The sequence below is a fragment of the Tauraco erythrolophus genome, chromosome 21, assembly GCF_009769465.1.
Source record: "Tauraco erythrolophus isolate bTauEry1 chromosome 21, bTauEry1.pri, whole genome shotgun sequence".
NCBI classification, from domain to species: domain Eukaryota; kingdom Metazoa; phylum Chordata; class Aves; order Musophagiformes; family Musophagidae; genus Tauraco; species Tauraco erythrolophus.
In genome coordinates, this window is record NC_141485.1 from 5668935 (window position 1) to 5690715 (window position 21781).

The 21781-nt window shown below is 41.8% G+C and overlaps 2 protein-coding genes across 2 annotated transcripts; one reads left to right on the forward strand and one right to left on the reverse strand.

Annotated features, from left to right (window-relative positions):
* Positions 1–2034: 2034 nt before the first annotated feature.
* Positions 2035–15397, reverse strand: SLC13A2 (solute carrier family 13 member 2). The gene is made up of 12 exons (XM_086624442.1): positions 15296–15397; positions 12074–12202; positions 11517–11653; positions 10211–10437; positions 9094–9274; positions 8745–8867; positions 7601–7822; positions 7401–7498; positions 6709–6830; positions 4061–4222; positions 2960–3097; positions 2035–2166 (listed from the first exon to the last, which is right to left on the reverse strand). The coding sequence occupies exons 1-12, from the start codon at positions 15395–15397 to the stop codon at positions 2035–2037; spliced, it is 1773 nt and encodes a 590-aa protein (XP_086480568.1).
* A 2448-nt stretch (positions 15398–17845) lies between these two features.
* On the forward strand, positions 17846–21420 carry SLC46A1 (solute carrier family 46 member 1). Its single transcript, XM_086624699.1, has 5 exons — positions 17846–18103; positions 18218–19070; positions 19471–19554; positions 20596–20752; positions 21309–21420. The coding sequence occupies exons 1-5, from the start codon at positions 17867–17869 to the stop codon at positions 21382–21384; spliced, it is 1407 nt and encodes a 468-aa protein (XP_086480825.1). The 5' UTR covers positions 17846–17866; the 3' UTR covers positions 21385–21420.
* Positions 21421–21781: the final 361 nt, after the last annotated feature.

The following is a 21781-nucleotide window of genomic DNA, read 5'->3' on the forward strand; positions in this document are numbered from 1 at the left end:
GCTGGAAGGAGAGGCTGATGGGAAATGTTATAAGAATTCAACGTTTCCTGCTTAGCTAAGCAGTAACTTAGAAGGACATGTAAACTGTGCAAGTATTTCAAAGAAAACAAAAAGCAAACAAAAGCTATGCACGCTGCCCTGATACTGTAGACAAAGAGCAAAGAAGGAAGAGGTTTGCAGCAAATCATCTGTTTGAGTTTGTAATTTTGTTAGGCCCTCAGACACAGAGTGAGCAGGGTAGTGAAAATATTTAGACACATTTGGATGTTATTTGATAGAGGTAAATGCAAAAGGAAAGAAGATGAGTGGTTTAGCAGTGACCTGAGCAAGTCATTATGTGATTGAAATCAATTATCTAGGAGCTCATTAGCAAAAGAGAATAAATGTCCTTCCTTCTTGTGCTGTGGATATTCTATTGGATCCTTATCACATATTAAATCAAAACAGCATCTCTCAAAGACACTGAAGAGTTGATACCAGACTGTTCTTTCTGAGACAGTGATTTTCCAGAGCAACTGTGCTTGTCAGGCCAATGAAGCTATCAAAGCAAAGGGAATCAGTGATCAGTGGATACCAGAATTGCCTTGACAGTTGGAACTGGAAAGAAAGTACTGCAGGTCAGTGAATTCTAACATTTTTGTAATTGAAATGTACATTGTGCTTTGTCCTTGTCTCCTATTAATTAGGATAGAGAAAGAAAAAAGAAAAATTTTGAAGAGCGTGCATACTACTTTAGAGTGAGATTCGCTCACGTTCACTTTCATTGAACCAGTTTGGTTCAAGTGGGATTTCAGAAATGCAACAGACTTTGTGCAAAACTTAGGCAGGCAACAACAGAACAAAGAATTTAGGGTGAAGTTCAGGGGCACATATGGCATAACTGGTCTGTCTGAACCCAATGTCATTTATGGCACTAAGTACTTGATTTGGCAAAGTGACTTTGGATATTTGACGATCTTTGTCAGTTTGGTCATTAGGAGTCTCTGTGCTACTGAAAGTCAGTTCCAGCAGAACAGGGATTAAATATTTAACAGTACTAAAGGCTTTTGAATGAGAAGATCTTGGTTTTGAGAGTTCAAGAAAATTGGACTCAATAGTAAAGTAATTCTTACTTTAACGATAAAAGAAAATCAATTATGCTAACTTCTCTGATTATTTCAAGATATTTTAAGGAAGCACACAGACAAGCCATTGATACATGGAAGACAGACATAGAAACACGGATATATAATAGGAAAAATCTCCATAATATGGGGGGTACATTAAAAAAATTAATCTTTAATTCCATCATATATATTTTAGGATACAGAGATTCTCCCCTTCTCAAGAGATTATTGCTGTTCTTATCATGAACTTGCAGGCTGTAATCTTACATAAATAACAACGGGACAGATGTTCTCGGAAAAAATGGTCTTTTACATTGATAACAAGTGGACTGCAAATAAATACGCTTCGAAGAAATAGAGCAGGCTGACAGTATGCGATTTGTCTGTAATCATACAGCACATGCCTTGCTGTGGACGCTTATAGAATATATAACAATCATGTACATTTTGAACATATACACAGAGGCATGTATACTCATATACAGGTGAATATTCGTATTAGTTGTGACAATACACAAATATATGCATGAAATCAGGTATGTAGAGTCTCTCTCCTTCCTTTTCTGTACACAATTCTGTCTTCTTTCTCACTGCAGACTTTACAGGTGGAGCTTGAAAAGGGATGTAGCTAGTACTTGGGGAAACTCTACCCCTGCAGAGACAGAAAATCTAAAGATACCTGGAACAGTTGAAAAGCCAAAGGCTACCTCATCTTACTGCTGGGCTGACAAAATTGCCTGCTAAACAGCACTGTTAGGCAATTTAATTGCTGTTATCAGCTGAATGATTTTGCTTGTAGGTGGCTTGTCCTTTTCCACAGAACAGGCCTGTCTCTTAACCACTGCCTCAGCTAAACTTGTGTAGATGATAGTCTTGCTCTCATTGCAACTCTAACAGAAACAGCTGTTGGTTCCTTTGCCTCTCGCTGTTACAGGCAGGTACCTGAGCTATTTGCCCAAGATGGGAAAGTATGCAGTTGGAACAAAGATGAAGTCCAGGTGTTGAGGGCTAGAGTTATCGTTAGAACTCCCATGATGTTGAGTATGAACCCAGATTTGGCCTAGAATTATAAAAGAGAAGGGTTATTAGTTGAACTGAGTACTTTTTTCTTTCACTGCTGATTAGGATTGTTTGTATGCTTACAATTTTCTCTTTGGCCTTTTTTCACAACTTCATCAGATCTCCATCAAATTACATTGAAAATGTTTTTGGCTTTGTTTTTGTTTTTTTCACAAATATAATTTGTATTAGGGGAAAATGAGTTTCCATTAGATAAAACTCTTAAACTAGAAGTCCTGAAATCCTTTAAATTCACTTATGTAGGACTTTTTTTTTGTTCTAACCTGGCATTTGTCTGTAATGTTACTTTGGATTTCCTCTTGGATAAATTAGAAATTAGGAAAGTTATCAAGAGAGATGGCATCTTTGACCATCTTTCCTGAACGTACTGAAAAAGGGCACCAGGGCAGCCTAGTGAGATGTGCTAGGCTTTCCCCTAGTCCCTGCAGAAGGGAATGTCCAAATGACAGGACTCTTTGACATCCCTATGATGTGTATTCAGGGTTTTGGAAAGTTAGACACTGCCATTTCTCAATGACTGTAAGATCTTGTTGGAACATCTTCAAGAGGCCTTGGGTGTTTTTCAAAAGCTCAATAGCATCTTTATGAGGCTCTATGTATATATTAGAGTCAGCATGACCCTTTATTAATTCACTCATGTATGTTCTTCTTTCCATTTGACTTTAGCTGAGTACAGTGAATTTTCTAGCACTCTTTCAAGAAGATCCAACATTAGAAAAAGGAAAAATCAAAACTAGTCATGAGAATTCTGAAACGAATGTGCTTTTACTCACCATATCTATAACCTTGAGTTGTCCGTATGAGAAGACAATGGCGTTACAAGGAGTGGCCACTGGGAGCATGAAGGCCAACGATGCAGAAACTGTACAGGGCAGCATGACATAGAGTGGATTGAGGCAGATCGCTTCAGCCTGTGCAGGAAGGGAGAGCAAAGATGATGATTTCAATATACAAAAATGCATAGAGATCTCTGGCAGAGGACTGATTGTATTTGTCCATGTCAGAAACTTTGTTCTTTCACAAACACTGCAGCCACTCATATTTTGGTTCTGCTTTAGGAACTTCTAGCTGATGCCTTTAAGCAGCAAATGCAAAAATTGATTTTGTGGTCAGTGCTTCGTTTTCCCAATTGTGGAATCTGATCATTGCTGCAGTACAAATTAATAGTAATGGTCGTATTCAACTCTAAAACCAGGAAAAAATGTAGAGCAGTTTCAAACTGGTTAGGAACAAAATTAAATTATCAGGGGAAACAGAGTAGCCCAAATGGAAGGTGGGTGGATCAGCTGAGGGGTTAGCTGAAGTCTGTGCAAAAAGATTTTGGTGGAGCTTATTCCAGTTTCTATCTGGAACCAGCTTTTCACGCTGCAGAACTATGTCTACGCCAGCAACAGGAATCTCTGGTGGAAATGCAGAAGTCTGAAAGAGGTCATAGAGCTTGACTAATGCTATCACCTTCAGAGCCTTCTGGAAGGCAAGTGGTCGGAGTGAAATACAGTAAAGGAATGTTGCAGGGAAGCAAATGCTGCTGCTACTGCTGTCTCTAAGCAGAACAAATAGGTAAAAACAAGTACAGCTGGCAGTGACCTCATGAGGTTGTTTAGGCCAGAAGGCAAAGTCTAATATGCCAATGAATTTAATCCCTTTACTTTTCATCAGCAATGATTTTAGAAAGGTCGAACTAAGCACAGTGTGTGTGAATATATATGCATGCACAAACATATATGTATATTTTAAGTCTTATATTTCTAATCAGATACACAAACCAGTGCTTGGCTATATCAGCCAGTTAGCTTTTGTAATTGAGCAGGTGTGTGCTCAGAGCAGAGTTGAAAGCTCTTCTTATGAGAGTATTTTGAAATGCTGGAACTTACCATTGAAGCCAGAATAGGGAGAAAGAGGGTAGTGGCGGCCACGTTGCTGGTGCACTCAGTGACAGTGGCAACAAGGAGACACATCACGAAAGCAATAGCTGCTTGAGGGATCTGCTCCAGAGGAGTCAGTTTGCTACCTAACCATGTAGACAGACCAGATTCCTGTAAAAGAGGAAAGAAGTCTGTCAAGATAGTCGGCTGGAGGAGAAATACCAACATCACAGTCCAATTACATTTCTCATACCCATTCTAGCTTCCCTGCTTATAGGAGTTCTCATACAAACTGCTTTCTGAAGAAAAACGCGTATGAGGCAATGCTCATACACACGATAATTTGGTAGGTTGAGTAAAAATAAATGTGCTTTCCCTTCTAAAGAATTTGAAAGAAGAAGATACCACATTTACAGCACATTACTGATAGCAAATAAGTATTTCCCTGTTCAGGCCATTAGTTGTATATGATCAATATTTGGGGCACTTTTTTTGAATCAAAACAAAGATCTTTGAACTCACTTTCTAAAATACCTTCTTATATCTTAGCAGATATTCTAGCAATTTAATGTAATTTCATCACATTGTCTGAGATCTTGATCAATTATCCGAAGCTTTTCATACCTTTCATTCTTCTCAGTCACTGAAAAATATCAGCATCTTCCATATCATTCTGGGCTGTAGTTTGAGCATCATTATTATTCAGCTGTTCTTCTCAAGAGAACATATCCTAGCTGTGCCTGTCTTGCTTCTTTGTGCACTATGGCCTAGCTTTCTTACTGGTTTTGCAACCACAGTTGTTCTTCATGTCATCTCTATTTCATTTTTTGGCTGCTTCAACCTGTCTCTTTTGACACTGAAAAGTGGTATCTCTCATCAGGGTTGGAATTTATCTTGAAAGAACCACTCTAATTTACTGTCCTAGGGCAGGGTCAGCTCTACCTAAATTATTACTGATAAATATTTTTCAAACTTCTTGTTAAAAATTTCTAGCAATGAAGTTTCCAAAATCTCCCCAGATCATTTTTTTAAATACTTAACTATCTTTATATTTGGAGCATTTTCCTACTGCTTGACCTAAATCTCCTTTTGTGCAATCTAAGCCCTTCAGCACCATCAGAATATAAAAAAAGTATACTATCTTCCTTTCTGCAGCAGGTTTTATGTATTTGATGACTTATTCTAGAATAAATTAAGGTAATTTATTAAATTTTTCCTTTTCCAAACATGTTTCTCAGAGATCCAATCATTCTTACTACCTTCCTCTGAACTTTCTTTGTATAGCCCACATGTTGTTGAAGAGCGATATCCAAAACTGAATACATGACTGTACCTGAGAACTTACCAGTCCTGGGTGGAAGTATTATACTTTACTGTCTTATGTATGATGGTCCTACCTATAGTTTCCAGTTGTTTGGTTTTTTCTCAGTAACAATATAAAAATACTGACTAGAATAATATTCTATGATAATAAGGTGTATGAGCAGCTTTAAAACTTATCCAGTCATTTCCATATCTTGCATTCGTGATACTTGGTTTTTAGATCCTATATCCCATATTGAGTTGCATCCTTGTTTTCTAGAAACACTTTTACAAGTCATTGTGATCTTTGAATTATAAACTAGTATTTCACAGGATCACAGAAGCATAGAATGGTTTAAGTTGGAAGGGACATTAAAGAGCATCTAGTTTCAACCTCTCTGCCATGGGCAGGGACACCTTCTGCTAGATCACATTGCTCAAAGCCTCATCCAATCTGGCCTCGAACACCTCCAGGGACGGGGCAGCCACAACTTCTCTGGGCAACCTGTTTCAGTATTTCATCATCTTCATTGTAAAAAATTTCTTCCTTATATCTAATTGAAATCTCCCCTCTTTCAGTTTAAAGCCATTGACCTTTGTCCTATTATTATACTCCCTTGTCAAAAGTCCCTCTCCAGCTTTCTTGTAGCCCCTTTTAGGTACTGGAAGACTGCTATAAGATCACCCCGGAGCCTCCTCTTCTCCAGGCTGAACAGCCCCAACTCTCTCAGCCTGTCTTCACAGGAGAGGTGCTCCAGCCCTCGGATCATCTTCGTGGTCTCCTCTGGATCCGCTCCAGCAGCTCCATGTCCTTCTTGTGTTGGGGACTCCAGAGCTGAATGCAGTATTCCAGGTAGGGGTGGGGTCTCAGGAGAGCAGAGTAGAGGGGCAGAATCACCTCCCTTGACCTGCTGGCCACGCTTCTTTTGATGTGGCCCAGGACACGGTTGGCTTTCTGGGCTGAAATTTCCAGGGCACTTGAAGAGTTTTCCAATTTGTTTATGACCATCCTGAGCACATTATCTCCTCATGCTTGCCACATCAATAAAGATTTACTTAATAGAACCTTTAACATGTTGGGGTAGTTTCTTAATCATCCACTTTTCTAGAAACACAGTTAATCGTGCTGCCTTGATTGGTAGTACCATCCCAGTTGCATAGGCAACAATACAGATTTGTTCTAATCGCAAGACTTCTCCTAAGGATGGTTGAGGTCTGTCCTACTGTCACTAGCTGAGAAAATGCGCCGTTGGTGCTACCAGCATGCCCTCTTGTGTTCTGGGAGAGCACACATGAAAAGCAAGATGGAAAACACCCAGGAAGACACAAATACCAGGTAAGCAGAGGAATGTTACCTCACTGCCTTTGGCTAAGGCAAAGCCACCTCCCAGCAGAAGCACAATGTTCCACGGCATTTTCTGCTGAACTGTTTTCCACTCCAAGAGAGCTGATGGTGCTTTAATGTTTGACCTGCTGCCTAAAATCCAAAACAGATTTTGTAAGCCATGTCACATTCTCCAAAGAAAGGAGGACCTCTTGGTGGGAGGTGAGTTTAGTCTGAACATCAGGAAACACTTCTGTCGGTGAAATCAAGTAGACTGGAATTAACTCCTGAAGCAAACGACAAGAGCCTCATCAACAAAGATTTAAAAACTTGACTTGCAAAAATACTAATGAATGATCTGTAGCTGCTCCAAGAAGTATGGTAGAATATAGGTCAAAGTGAGTTAAAAATATGGCAATCTATCTGCAGATCCGTATGTGTTTCTGTTAAGTCATGTATACTCTCCTGAAGGCTCCAGCTTTTACATATGTGTATACTAGTGTCTGGAACACCGCTGGGATAAGAGTTTCCTACTTATTCAAATTACAAGAAACAGAGAACTTTTTTGGCACTTGCCTGGCCTAAAGCATACAGCTGTAGCTGTGCAAGAAGAGCAGTTTGAAATCTTGTTTAATGTTTGAAATTTACTTTGTAAATCTAAAATTTAAAACTTCCCATGTACCTATTCCGACAGTTGATTTTTGATGCCTTCAGTGAACTTACCAGTTTGTTGTGTGTCTCTGTCCTTGCTAGGAAGGCTGGAAGGGATGATGAACAACAAAATTGAAATGAAGATGGCAACTGTAGCATCAGTGACATAGCTGCAATAGATCAGTAAGATATTTAGTCTAGCTGTGTTTTCATTTTTATGAAATCTAGCCTACTTCATTTTTATTCAAAGTGAGAAGGAGAAGTGGTATTACCTTGTATCATCTTTGTTGAAAAGAACTGTTGCCCAACCTGGCATGAAACCAGGCTCTCTTGTAAACCAGAGCAGTACCATTAGTACGAAGAGGACCAAAACTGCTATTTCTGGAAATGTCATTGAGCCCAATTTCTTGCTCTCTTTCTTGATAACATCATAGGCCTGTTGCTGCTTAGCCTTTACAGAGGAATCTGCAGCACAACCAAAATTCTTCTTAAAACTAGAAAAAAAACAGACAAGAAATATCAGAGAAATTTGCCAGATATCCTCAGAGTTAAGAATCCAAATTTTATACTCAGTCATATTGTCTTTTAGATATATGCATTTATATATGCATATAGAAATTGTATATATATCATTATCATAGCGTCAGCAGCCATCGGTGTTGGATGGTTACTTCATTGAACTGTGCCAAGATAATCAGAAACAAGCTTCTTACCCCTAAAAGCTCATGATCTAAATATAAACAGGCATGCTATCTGGACACATGGGGAAATAATCTTAGTGTTACTGTGATTGACAAGACTGTGTGATCACTGGGAGGTAAACAGTTGCCAAGCTTTTTAAAATTACAGAAAAGGAGAGTTTTAAGAGAGGAATTTGAAGATGAAGGTATAATTGCAGATATTGCAGAGCTCTTTCCATTTAAAAGAAAGGAAGTTAGGGATAATACAAAAGTCATAGGCTAAGCATTAAAGACTGGTAACGCAAGCCTCTTGTATAGGGTGATTAGCATTGGGAACTGGCACAATGTTAATCCTCTAGGTCTGTAACAACTCTTGTCACAAAGGCATTTATCAGCTATGTGTAGAAATCAGTTTCGTAGTTTGAGGCATAACAGTCTGTCAGGACATGAAAGCAATGCTGGAGGACAGGTTATATGCAGTTATAACTTCCCATTTTCAGCTACAGAGTGTATTTAGTTGGGATTTGATCGAGTTCCTTGGAGAAAAAGTTGCAGTATTTTAACAGATAATTAGTGTGCTGTTCTGCTAGTCAGTGTTGTATGTGAGGACTTTGTCACTTGCTGTCTAGCTTTCAAGCATAGGCTTATCAATAAAAGTACCACTTGTGTTACAACATGTAATGAGTACTCAATAACAGGTCTATCAGCTGTATTACAGTGTATAAATGGTACTTACTCAATGCCCAAGTACATTATCTGCAGCCAAATCCACGCCGAAACCAGTAACAAGATCGAGATGGGGAAGGCAAAGGAAAACCAAGAGGCAAAGTTGACGACATTGCCATTTCCAGGAAAGAGCCTGTTAAATACAGATAGATGTTAGCGTCCAAAATACTACACTCTCTTCTGTATTTCGTTAATGATTCAGAAAATAGGAGGTACTGTGAGACTCACTAAGGAAGAGAAGCTAACTTCCTGACAAAGTCACCAAGTTGATGTTTTTCTTCTCTGTGTCAGCTGGAAGTCAGCTGTAGCAGAATGATGCAGTATAGTGGGTACATAATCCCAGATTCAACCAGACTTACTGGTTAACTTGTCCTTGCAGTACCAGATTTGGTGCTGTCCCAGTCAGAGTTGCAATCCCTCCAATACTGGCTGAGTAAGCAACAGCGAGACACATCCCCTTGCAGAATTTCAAGTGTTTCTCCTCTAGCAGATTTTCATTTCTCCTTCTGTCTTCCTCGACTGTCAGGGCATGACTATTACCTAGGTCTCAAGACAGGAACAAGAGAGTTACAAAAGCTAGATTGGATAGGAAAAGATCTTGTGCCTGCATAATTCGGTATTTCAAGGCTAGGACACAATGGACTCAAAGCCGAAGGAGCCAGATTTCCTCATTTTAAGGCTGGTGCTTCTTTGATCTTCTGTCCATTTTCACTGGTTGTTGTGATACAGAGCATTTTTTCAGAGGAATAGGATTTGAAATGTGTGATAAAGTCTGAAGAGACTGCTGATATTTCTTGGTGAATTAGGGCAATATCTGAACTGGACACAGCAGAGAGAGAGGCAAGAATTCAGAGAGGTACGACAGAGTCAGAGGAGCTGGACTGAAGGGATCTCGTTCTGTACCAGCACCTGCCTGCTGGCACTGAGATTTACATTCAGAAACACTGGAGTTGTCTCAAAGATGGGAAGAGGGTGAGACAGCTGGTAAAGTGATATTGTTGCATGATTGTATATCTTTGGATTAGAAAGATCATTTTAATCCCTAACCTTCTGGCATGAAATAGGCCAGAAATTTTCCCAGGGAAATTCCTTATTATCTGATAAATTACATAGTAGATAACTATATAGGGAACTATCAAGCCTAATGTAAAGGCTTCAGCTAATGTAGAATTTATACATTTTGTTGTTTTATTCATTAGTTATCATCACTTCATATTTTCAATCTATTTCTAATTTCAGGCAAGTCAGTAGACATTACTGTGCTTTTGCCTGGTTCATGGAAAAGCCTCATAAACGCTGTCTGATACAGTCAGGATGCTTTAGGTGCTAGTAAATTCTAAAAGAACTTCTAAAAGAATTTCTTCTAAAGAAATTTAGAAGAAATTCTTCTAAAAGAATTTACTAGCAACTGTAATAACAGTGAAGAAGGCATCAGGTCATCTTCCGTTATCCCAAAAACACCCATAACCCATTCACCTTTTTCCTCTGTCTCTTTGGAGCTCTCTGGTTTCGTTGGCTCTTCCTGCAGTTCAAAGGCTTTATTGGTGTTTTCAGATGTTTGGTCAACTGTGCTAAACTCCATTTCTGAATCGTGCATCTGTTCCAACACTGCTTGTGCTATTGGGATCATCATGGCGGTGGTGGCGGTGTTGCTGATCCACATTGACAGGAAGGCGGTCACAATCATGAAACCCATGAGAAGCCTGAAACGAAAAGGTGTGGAAAAAGTCGGTTCAGAACTCAGTGCTGCAAAGCCCTATTTTTGTTACAAAGCTTTGGTTGCAAATGCTGGGTTTGGAAAATGCTTAGCAATTCACACCTAGTGCTTCCTCGTACCCTAGTCTGCTTTGTGAATGATGCAGTAAGATTTAATATAAATTTTTCTATTTCCAATTTTAGCCAATTGTGCTTTTACATTCTTATGACTAGGAAAGTGGAAGCTGCTATCTTGGAGCAAATGGTTTATCTAGTCAGTATCTTGTTTATTCTGCATGCTTCCAAGGAAGACAAACCATCTCAATAACACATGTCAATGTATTGTAATGTATTCTGAAGAGGAATTTCAAGCTGAATTTGATCCCAAATGGTGATCAGTTTAAGCCATAAGGAATATGATCTCATTTTTTGGGGGTAATTTTATCCCACCTCTATCATTTAAAATTCTCTTCTTACTCCTATAAAATTCTAATCCTTGTTTTCAGTATTACTGTTATTTGTCTCAAAATTATTCTTTAGATGAGATGTAGATTACATATTAGATGAAAAGGGCTTTATCTTGTATGTATTTTTATTCTATTGCTTTGTAATTTCCTTTGGTATTCTTGCTTCTTGTGATCTGAGACAAATTAAATAGGGCCATGTGGCCTCTGAATGGCTTAAAATTCTAGTCTGGTGAAAATTTGTTGTTTTTGAAATAAGCATCCCCATGTTTTCTCTTCTCTTTGCAAGCATCATAACAGAGAGTATATGGTTTCTGTGTTCCAGCTGTAGTCTTTCCTGATTGTCTAAAGCTGTGCTTCTGGCCAAGCCTAGCAGCACCTTTGCCTTTTCAGAATTGACTGTCTTGTTGCTATTTGGAATTCAAAAAAGAGGCACCAGGTCTATAACACATCAAATGATCTCCATTTGCAAGGTTTGCTCGGGCACTAACTCACTTGGACTGTAGAAAAGCATTCGTAGGATCTGATTTGCAGGTTCGCAGAGGAGACTACGGGTAACTCTGAGATAGGAACTAATGCCATAAAGTCCTTTATCCCGCAGCTTTTTCATAACTGTTACTCACAGGGCTGGTCTGACACCAGTGATAAGCAAGACATTGAGAGCAATGCGCTTGTGTACGTTCCGGTTCTCAACAGCAATGGCCATCAGCAGTCCCCCAACAAAAAGCATATTGGTGTCATTCAAATACTCGACGCAGACCTGTAACATGGAACAAAGGAAAGAATATAGTGCCAAGAAGCCAATGTTTAGAGAGAAGGCACTTTCCAAGGGAGGATCTTGTGCCAAAGACATTAGCACGCGGTAACATGGATTCCATCTAAGCAGTGAATGTGCTTTGATTTCTGATTAGCAGCTCCGCACAGGGATCGCTCTAGGCTGATGCAAGTTCTGTTCCACGGAAAGGAATCTGCTAATTTCAGATGAGCAGCTCCACCCAGAGTTCACTCTAGGCTAATACAAATTCTGTTCTACCGAAAGGACGGACAATTCCAGTGTGACAATAGGGCAATTTTCTCTTCTTTATGCCACACCCTGGAAATCACCCCGGAAACAATCCCAGAATAAGAGAAGTTGACCAATAAATACATAGGCAAACATGTACAGAGTAAGATCTCTTACTGTTGCTGACTCCATGATATTCATTAGTGGGAACAGCACGACAGGCAAGAGAGCTGTGACAGCCAATGGCAAGGCTTCCGTGCACCAAAACAGTGCCATCACCAGGATAACATAACCACATTGGGCCTCCTGACAGAAGAAAAGTACACACATTCAGAACGGACTGTACATCTCACTTATGCTTTGAGAAGGCAAAAGCCCGTAACGATATTTATTGCCTGATAAAGGGATTTGAGAAAAGGTTATTTTCTCTCTTTCTCTCCCATCTATCCTCCTACCTATGCAGATCCTAATCAAATGACAAACTATTCAATAACCTTGTCAGAACTGTGAGGAAAAGACTGGGGCCTCCAATGGACAAAACCAAGAAACTTGGGAAAATAAACAAATCAATGACTTTGAACACTTCATGATAAGAAATTCACAGTCCCTGCACAGACTTCTTGATTCTGCTGATGGTGGTACTTTCTTTTTATATGTTTCCGTCTTAGAGTTGCAGAAATAGTCACTGATCCAGTCAAGGCTTCTCCACTTCTTCCCCGCATGTTTCAGGACATGGCCCAGATGAACCCCAACTAATTTCAACTGCCTGGATTTCTTGTACTGTAAATAATTTTATCTACTTTTCATTTAGCTTAGTACAGACATCGAAAGACACACTGACAAGCTGGTCACAGGTCAGTTTCAGCTTCCACTGACTTTGACTTGTTTCTCTGAAGAAAGCATGATCCTCTATTTCATGTTACTCTTTTTTTTTCTGAGAAAACATTGATTTAGTTCTGCTTTGGACAACCACTCCAAATTTTATGTAAAATATTTAACTCAGTCCCATACACTAAAAAGATTCAAAGCAACATGTCAAAACAGATTTTCATATGGCTGGGCTGATGGAGAAAGCAAGAAAATGTAACATTGCAGGTTACAGTGTCTTCCTCATTTTGGAACTAGCACAATAATGGGCACCAGCAAAATCCAAGCAAAGAAAAAAGTGGTTGTGTGGCCTTGGATCACTAAAATATGCTGGACAGTATGAATGAAAAAGTAGTGATGTTTATTGAGAAAACAATGAAGAGATGGAAACTGTAATGGCTAGATTACAGGGAGGTAAATCAAGGAGCTGGAATAGTGGCTGGTAGGATCAAACTTGTGATGCTTCAGAACATGCTCAGGACTTTGGGACATGGCATGGAAGTTACAGAACTGGTGAAGGGGAAGGATGAATAGGAGAGCTGAGTAGTCTGGAGGAAAGAAGATAGCAATCTAGGTGGTTAATTACCAAAGCAGTAGAGGTGGGGAAGTAAAATGCAAAGAGATTCCTGAAGAGACAAAAAGATGCCTTTTTGAGCCTTATTTTTGGATGAGAGCAGTGAGAATCTAAATTATGCATCCCAACAAGCACTGAAAGCAATTTCCCATTTTGATGATCATTTTTCTCCCATTTTTGTTATTAAGAGATATAATGGGTGCCTTTTGAGAGACCTTAGCAACATAAGGAGCATGTATCATATACACAGTGGTGTTCTCTTCCAGCCTGCTGTGAACAAGCTCTCAGTAAAAGCTGGAATAAGGCTTTTCACAAAGTCAGTTGTCCTGTAAGGACATTCCTCTGTCTTTAGACAAAATCTTTAGCATTGTTTGCTCTCATTTGTAATAGTTTTGTGTGCAGTGCTATGTCATTATAGGACAGGTTAATAGCTCAACAGAATAGAAAAATGTGAAATTCCATCCTGTAAGTTGGCTGCGTGCTGAGATACCAGCTTTTCCTGCTTAACAGTACCATGACGCACAATTCTAACACAAGAAAACTTACAGATTACAAAGGGAAAAGTCCAGGACCTTTGAAATTTTTGTGTTGTAGCTGACTACATAGAAACCAGAGAGAGTCATTTTCAAAGAGGAACTGAACCACGACTGCCAAATCCTTCCATGGGAATACCAAGGACTTACTGTGTGGTAACAATGTCTCTAGCAGTTTGAACTCATGGCCTCAGGACAAAAAAAAATTAATATATCTCTCTTTCTGGCTACTTAGAACTTTTCTGATCCAGATCTCTTTTAACTGCAGTAACTCTCCTGCCTATGAAAAGTTAACCAGCAAAAAATAACTTTTTCTGTTTTGCTTCTTAGTAAGCTAAGTGATAGTTTAAGCTATTTTATTTGCATAACAAGAGAATAGCAGGACATGCTTGACCAGTTACCACATTTCACCTCAACTCAGTGCCACTCTATCGTTCCTGCTTGCAATGCTCTGGTCATAGCTCCAAAGTCTCTGATAACACTCATAAAAAGAGCTGTGAGGAAGAAGGACCTTTGGGACAGGCTGCACGAAAAGACAGGGAAGAGCTAGTAGCATGAAGAATGAAGCTTGGTGAAGGAGACTAGAAACTGGGAGTCAGCAGGGATCAGAAGACAGGGAGGCAGACAGAGACCAGAGGAAAGAGCTGGGACTTGAGACCCAAAGAACAGTGACTGGAAAGGTAGATTGGGACTAGCCATTTAATGATGCTGGGACTGTAACAAGAGACCTGAAGACCAGAGATTAGATCTGTCTGCATGAAGAGTTTGGGAGTGAGAGAAGTAAGCCAGGGTGAAGAAGCAGCATTTTCTGATGGAATCCTAAGCAAGGTGTCTTCCAAGACTTGGCATTTTAAATTTTAAATCATTGTTTGGAAAGATGCTTACTAATATGCTTACTAAACATGCTAAAAAAAGAGTGAAATACATATTATTTCGTTCTTTTGTATCAGAATGCATTGTCCATCTGACCAAGAAACATGCCTCTTCTATCTGGCAATGACAACAGGAAAAAAAATTAAAAGAGGCTATGGACTGGATACTTCTAGAAAATCAGAAAGAGGGTTAAAATTGAGCCTTAGATTGTCACTTAAGTTCACAAGTATGAGCTCCATCATAGAAAGTCCTTTGCTAAATAAGTTTGATGCAAAGCACAAGTTACAAAATTGCATGTCACTGAGAATTCTTCTAGCATATGCAGTCACAGATGTATCTGTTCATCCATCTATGTCCTATTGATTTGATATTCCCCCCACTATCAGTAGCCAAAAGGGTCTGCTCAGAAAATAAAGATCTTCAAGCAATAAATGGAAGAAGTACCTCCAAGAAGGAATCTGTATGTTCTCTGCAGCTCTGTCACTTAAAAGGAACAACACTAAGGAGAGATTTGGAGATTTGGCTCTCAAATTCAATAAAAAAACTTCTTACCTTGGTAGGAACCACCAGAGGCAGAGGAAGAAGCAAAATGGGTACAAGCACTATGATGAGGTATTTCCTGCAGGCTAGAATCATCTGCAAGTAGTCAGCCATGGTGCTGGAGCTAGCCCAGTGCTGAAAGGCCTGGGATCTGCTGCTGCAGACTATATAAACACTCAGGAATATTAACCATTGACCTCAGGAGGTTGGGTGTTGTTTTTGGAACTGTAATCAGAGAAAGAAGGAAGAGAACAAAGAAGGGAGGGGACAGCAAAAGAGTGTCAGAGCAGGAACTTTCTTAAGACAATCTTTCTGATAACTGGTAAATCCAGGAGCTAATTAACTCCTTGTGGATCAAGTATGTTTATTAAAAGTTGCCTGCAATGACCTATGCTTTGTTTAAAGAATATTAATGTTTTGGTCTTTAATAATGCATTCTTTGAAGAGGTACCGTTATTCCTCCCATAAAAAAGAGAAAAGGCTCCCTCCATAATAGGTTGAAAACTGTTTTAAAAATATGTAGAGTACTGAAAAACACACGTGCATCTGTAATACTCAAATACAGAGATTAGAAACATCTACACCAAACGTTATAGAAACATCATGGTATTCGCTGAGAAATTCTTTGGGTAGCAAAATCCACTGGAGCAGAGCTCCTGTCACTAGATGTCACATCAATTCCCCATGCAGGGGACTTACAGTTCTTACCACCCAAGAGCAGGGACACCCATCTTTGTGCAATCCAAGAAAGACCCTCATGGCAATTCTGTTTTCTTCTACTCAAAGAGCTGCAGGGGAAATGTTGAGGTCTGGTCAGAACTCAGTTCCTTCCACATGACAGCCCAGTGTGTTAGAAGAAAGGCTTAGGGCTGAAAAGGGAAACTAATAAATCTTTCTGGCATACCCTGTTATATCTCAGTGGATTAGGAAAGGCTTGGCTGCAGTGCATTGCTTTGCAAATATTGGGCTATTTTTTTTTTTCACCTTTCTGATCTTGCTGGTTTATAGGCACAGCTTTGGTAGCTTGCAGGGTATACTGAAAAAAAAAAAAAAAAAAAAAGAAAGTGCTACTGGGAAATTACCAGCAATTCTTGTCTGAGTTGCAAGAAACTTCCAAAATACAAGCAGAGAATTACTTGGTTCTGTAAATACGTAGGAACAGAATTGAAGTTTTTAATTCCAAAGGGAGTGTCTCGTTAATGTCACTTTGATGTTTTTATTTGGTAGATCATACAAGCGCGTACTTCAGATAATGATGATAACATTTCCACTTTATTGGTATAAATTGTCTCAGCTCTGTTTATAGCTTACTCAAGCAGAGAGAGAGAGAAAGAGGAGCACAGACATGAGATCATCATCAGTTCCACAAAGAGCTTCTATTTCTCCCTCTCATCCCTTTTCTGCCAGGCCTTGTCTTCTTTCAATAGGTGCTTATGATTGAAAAACAGTGGGGTTTCAGTTGCCAGAGCTGCAAACTCTCCGCTTTCTTGCAAGATTGATTTAGGCGTATTGCTCACAAGAAACAGCATTGTGTTAAATAACTGCCACTTGTGAGCTTTAGCATTTCACCCTTGGTACAAAAAAAATGAGAAAGATCTTTCAAATTAATTGTATCCCACCCTCCGTTTTTGCATCCACTTAATTAATGTCTGAAAAGGCGCAGTGACAAAATCAACCAACAGCAGAGTCATTTTTCTACTTTCTTCTCTTATCTCCAAAGGTTGCAATGAAAATCTAAAAGGAAACCCCTCGTTTTCACGTCTCAGTAGCACAAAGTCACACTGCAGAACGGCCTCAGCTAACGAAGCGTGCCCGGCCTTCGGAAGCGGCACGTCGCAACGACTGTTTCTGCTGCTACGTGAGTCCTGTTACTTTCAAAGATGCTATAAACGAGCTCTGTAAGAGTCTCACCACAAAATGAATGGTTTTTGTCTTCGGGAGGACTTGCCAGAGCTTCACCTGTCGCCCATTAACACTCCCTCAATGGTGTTAAGGGAGTGATGCCAATTTACACTAATTTGGAACTACTCCAGTTTATATAAATGGGTTAATCTAATACCCTGGATTGTGTTCTTTGAATTTAAAGAACAACTTGGTCTTTGCTCTTCGAGGTGGACCAAACCTAACAGAAAACCTAGCAGCACAGCCAAAACCTCTCGTGTGTTACAGTTTATAAGTTATTTCGTCCTTTGGAAAAAAAAGCGTTGTCTGACGTGCTGTGAATTAATAGAAGGGATAACACGGTGCTAACTGCGACGTTTCTCACATCCCAGTGCATTTAAATCGTTGATTATAACTTTTCCTTTGTCGGGAGATACGAAAAAAAAGAGGGTTTGAGTTGAAGTTTCTTTAACCATCCGCAGGTAACGCAACCGGGGGTCGAAAGCTCCGTGCGTAGCAAACCCGGTCGCCCGGTCCCGTTGCACGCACCGACGCGGTACCGCGGAGCGCGACCCTTCCTCGTTCGGCAGGAGGAAGCGCTCCGACCCAGCCCAAACCGCCCCCCTTCCCGGTTCCCCCCGGGCTGCTGCCGGCTCCCGGGCCGGCGGGGCGGAGCGCTCCGCTCCTCCGCCCCCCGCCGCCATGGCCGCCCCGCCGCCGCCGCCCGGGGCCCCCCGCCGCTGGCTGCCGCTGCCCGCCGCCGAGCCGCTCCTCTTCCTGGCCACCCTGTCCCTCGGCTTGCAGGGCCCGCTCGCCACCCAGTACCTCTGGGACCGGCTGGGAGCCGAGCGCGGCTACAGCGGCCCCAACGGCAGCAGCCCCGCCGGCTGCGGGAACGGCAGCGGGAACGGCAGCGCCGGCGCCGACCCCCTGCGGCAGGTGGGAGAACGGGACGGGGGTGGGGGGTGGGGTGCTGCCGCCTCCCGGGGCGCTCCAGGGAGCTCTGGAGTGGGGTTGGGTGCTGCTGGCCTAAGGTGCCTGTGTTTCTTGCAGGAGGTGGAAGCGCTGGTTTCTCACTGGAACCTCTATATCAACCTGGGAGGCTTCTTCGTTGGTCTCTTCTCCGTGACTCTCTTGGGGCCATGGAGCGACAGCGTGGGCCGTCGTCCGGCACTCATCCTGCCGGCAGTGGGTATGGCCGTGCAAGCTGCCATCTATCTCCTCGTCATGTACCTGCAGCTGCACGTGGCCTACTTTCTCCTTGGACGCGTCCTGAGTGGCCTCATGGGAGACTACAACCTGATCCTGGCCAGCTGCTTTGCCTACGTGGCCGACACCAGCGACAAACGCGCACGTACATTTCGCGTGGCTGTCCTCGAGGCGTGCCTTGGCATCGCGGGCATGCTGGCCAGCATTGGCGGTGGCCAGTGGCGCAAGGCACAGGGGTACATCAACCCCTTTTGGCTCGTGCTTGCTGCCAGTCTCGCTGCTGCTCTCTACGCTGCTTTCTGTCTTCAGGAATCGGTGAAGGAGCAGAAACCGGCCAAGCTGTTCACACTCGCTCATTACAAGGCCGTCTACCGGCTGTACACGGCCCCAGAACACTCGAGCTCCAGGCTGAAGCTGGCTCTTTACTCCCTGGCTTTCTTTCTCCTTGTCACTGTACATTTTGGAACCAAGGACCTCTTTGTTTTGTACGAGCTTGGCTCCCCTCTCTGCTGGGCTGCTGACCTCATTGGGTACGGCTCGGCCGCCAGTTACCTGGCTTACCTGAGCAGCCTGGGAGGGCTGCGGCTGCTGCAGTTCTGCCTTGAAGACACCTGGGTGGCAGAGTTAGGATTGATCTCCAATATTTCTGGACTGGTTGTGATTTCTGTTGCTACTACAACGGCACTGATGTTTACAGGTGATGCTGAATTCTTAAATCCCTGTATTGCCAGCTCTTAGTTTAGAGATGCCAGTAGATGAAGGAGGGCAGTGTGCTTCTGGGAGTTGAAGCACATGGAGGAAGTTCTGCCTCCGTTTCAACCTGCGTACCAACAAAACTGTGTTGGTAACTGTCAGCAAAGTTGGCCAAACACTGCAGTTGAAAGTGCAGCTGTATAGTTCCAAGAATACTAGGTTTCCCAGAAGCAGTATTACGCTGCAAACACAGACTATATATAGTGCATTGTGAGATGCAGAAGGGTGAGCTGGGTCTAAATACAGCAGACAGAAACTGCCTGGAGCTGCAGATTTCTGGGATTGACTTTGGAAACTTTCTTTTTTGGCTAAGCTTTCCCTAATGTGCTGTATCTTGCTTACAGGTTATGGGATTCTGTTCCTTTCTATGGCAGCCACTCCAGTCATCAGAGCCAAGCTCTCCAAGCTGGTCAATGAGACGGAACAGGGTAAGGAGTTAGCCACTATGCTTGAGCCTGGTCCTGAAACACTGTCTTAGAACATTGAAACCAAACTGCTTTGGGAGGTTAGGACTTCCCTGGCTCCTTGGGTCTTCTCTGCTCCTGCATTCACCCTCAGGCCCAGGGTAACATTTTATTTTTTCAGGATAATTGTCATTCATCCATTTAGACTGCTACATTTTCTAGATGAGAACAAGAGAATAAAAGCAAGATGAAAGAGTATTTCATTCAAGCTCAGGAATAATTCATTCATCCGTTTGTTTTCAAAACTTTTACAAGGAGCAGGAGTTAAAATGGATTCTATAATGAGCAGAAAACTGTGTTTTTCCTGACCAGGACTCTTTTCTGTAGATCAGTAACAGTGGAAGAAGCCCAGTGTTGTTAGAGGGTTGTATCATTCACCTTAGTGAAGGATCATGGTTGACCCGTAGGAGGAGCGTATTTACCTTTCTTACAGTAATTTGTTTGGTGAGCTTGCACTTGTTGTTAAACACTGCACAGGGATACCTCTGCAGGTGGGCAGAGGGGAGGAGGGAATCCATGTGGGAAAGATCAAAAGGTGACTTTGTACAATGCATATTTATTATATTAGAATGAAGGTGGCGCGCACTCGATACCAGATTTACGATGCTAAATCTATAAAGTGCAGTCTTTTGCTGTACTTAATGTTTAACAAGCGATAAGATGTGCTCGGCAGTAAACAGATCTAGATAGCCCTGGCTGAAGCATTTACTATGCAGCTGATAGATGATATCCCTGGTCGCTCCAGCGATACAAATTCGGGAGGTCAGTCAGGTGGTCCTGGCTACAGAGAAGCTAAGCTTGACAGGCTTGGCCTGCCAGGCCAGGCCAGCGTGCCTGGTGTCTGCTCCCAGCTCTTGCTTACCACGCTTGGCAATGCAGACACCAGCTTTCTGATGGGAAGCACAAACCCTTAGAAAGGTTCACAGAATCCCACTGAAGGTGATGTGTGAAAGACGTTTGCAGGCAGGGCTGTTTCACCATTAACCTCTAATATATCTTTTCCAGGTGCTCTCTTTGCTTCTGTTGCCTGTGTGGAGGGACTGTGTTCACTTGTGGCTACAGGAGTGTTCAACTCTCTCTACCCTGCCAGCTTGCACTTCATGAGGGGATTCCCATTTCTCTTCGGGGCTATAATTCTTCTTATTCCAGCAGCTATTATTGGGTAATTTACTTCAAATGTCTAAACTTTGCCTTTGGACCTGTGAAGTGCAATATGAAAAATGCTGTTTACTCTACTTAGGACAGAGGCTCACAGTTTTTAAGGCATATTTTTGATTATGCTTATGAGAGGATGTTTAGTGCCCCAGTAACCAGAGGTGCAGGTCCATTTCTTCTGGCATCTGAATCCTAGCGATAAACCTACAGCCCAAGCGGTGTAGCTGCCGACATTCAAAGTGCTTCAAAGTTTCACTCCACCCTCAGAGTGGAATCCGAAATCTGGAGTTGAATTTGAAAGTCCTCTTTTATGAAAGAGATGGAGCTCTCTTAGCAGCCTCTCTTCCTGTTGTTTCTCTACTAACTAAAGCGAAAGTTGTGCCGTGATAGAAAACAAATCCTCTGGTTAGTCCTGCGAGGGAGAATGTGTTGGGATTTGTGGTAGAAGTGAAGCAGCTCCTGGCAGGGTCATTTTGTTCTGTTCCTTCGAAGCTTTAAAACTCACTTCATTCAGCAATGTCCCAGTGTGCCTTCGTAGGCCCTAACTGTTGTTTCTTTCTTAGGTGGATAGAAATCTGGAAGTCAAACCATGACTACAGTCACTTCTCAGATGCTTCCCTGTCCCCTGCAGATGGCTGAGCAGCAACTTAGCAACGAGGAATTAACCAGCTCAGCAGTGTTTCATCTGAAGACTGCTCTTTATTCTTCCTTTAAAGGACAGATTAATGTGGGAGGGACACCCTACTTGTCTTGCTAATTTTTAAATGCCAAATAGTTGGAAATCATGGCTCTACCAGCAGGAACTTGGTTTGCAGATGTGAATGTCTCCTCGCCATTGTGTTGGCTCATCCGTCAGAGAAAACCCAAGAGACCTAAAAGCCAATCGAGATTAAAAGCTATTGTTGGCCATTTGCAAGGCCCGTTAGTGGTTTGGGGTTTGGTGGGGAGGGAAGGTTCTGCAGCATGCTTTTAGTGGTGAGAAAGAGCTGAATTCTGGTTTAATTGCTAAACACGTTCCCCTCTGAGTACTACAGTG

What these genes read in the sequence shown, in the direction of transcription:
- SLC13A2 (XM_086624442.1), bottom strand. Translation starts at nt 15,397, where the DNA reads ATGGCTGACTACTTGCAGATGATTCTAGCCTGCAGGAAATACCTCATC. An exon ending in TTCAACAAAGATGATACAAG is followed by an intron (nt 7,499 to 7,600) that starts GTAATACCACTT and finishes GATCTATTGCAG; the next exon opens with CTATGTCACTGATGCTACAG. An exon ending in CCTTAGCCAAAGGCAGTGAG is followed by an intron (nt 4,223 to 6,708) that starts GTAACATTCCTC and finishes CCTCTTTTACAG; the next exon opens with GAATCTGGTCTGTCTACATG.
- SLC46A1 (XM_086624699.1), top strand. Translation starts at nt 17,867, where the DNA reads ATGGCCGCCCCGCCGCCGCCGCCCGGGGCCCCCCGCCGCTGGCTGCCG. An exon ending in GCGCCGACCCCCTGCGGCAG is followed by an intron (nt 18,104 to 18,217) that starts GTGGGAGAACGG and finishes TGTTTCTTGCAG; the next exon opens with GAGGTGGAAGCGCTGGTTTC. An exon ending in ATTCCAGCAGCTATTATTGG is followed by an intron (nt 20,753 to 21,308) that starts GTAATTTACTTC and finishes TTTCTTTCTTAG; the next exon opens with GTGGATAGAAATCTGGAAGT.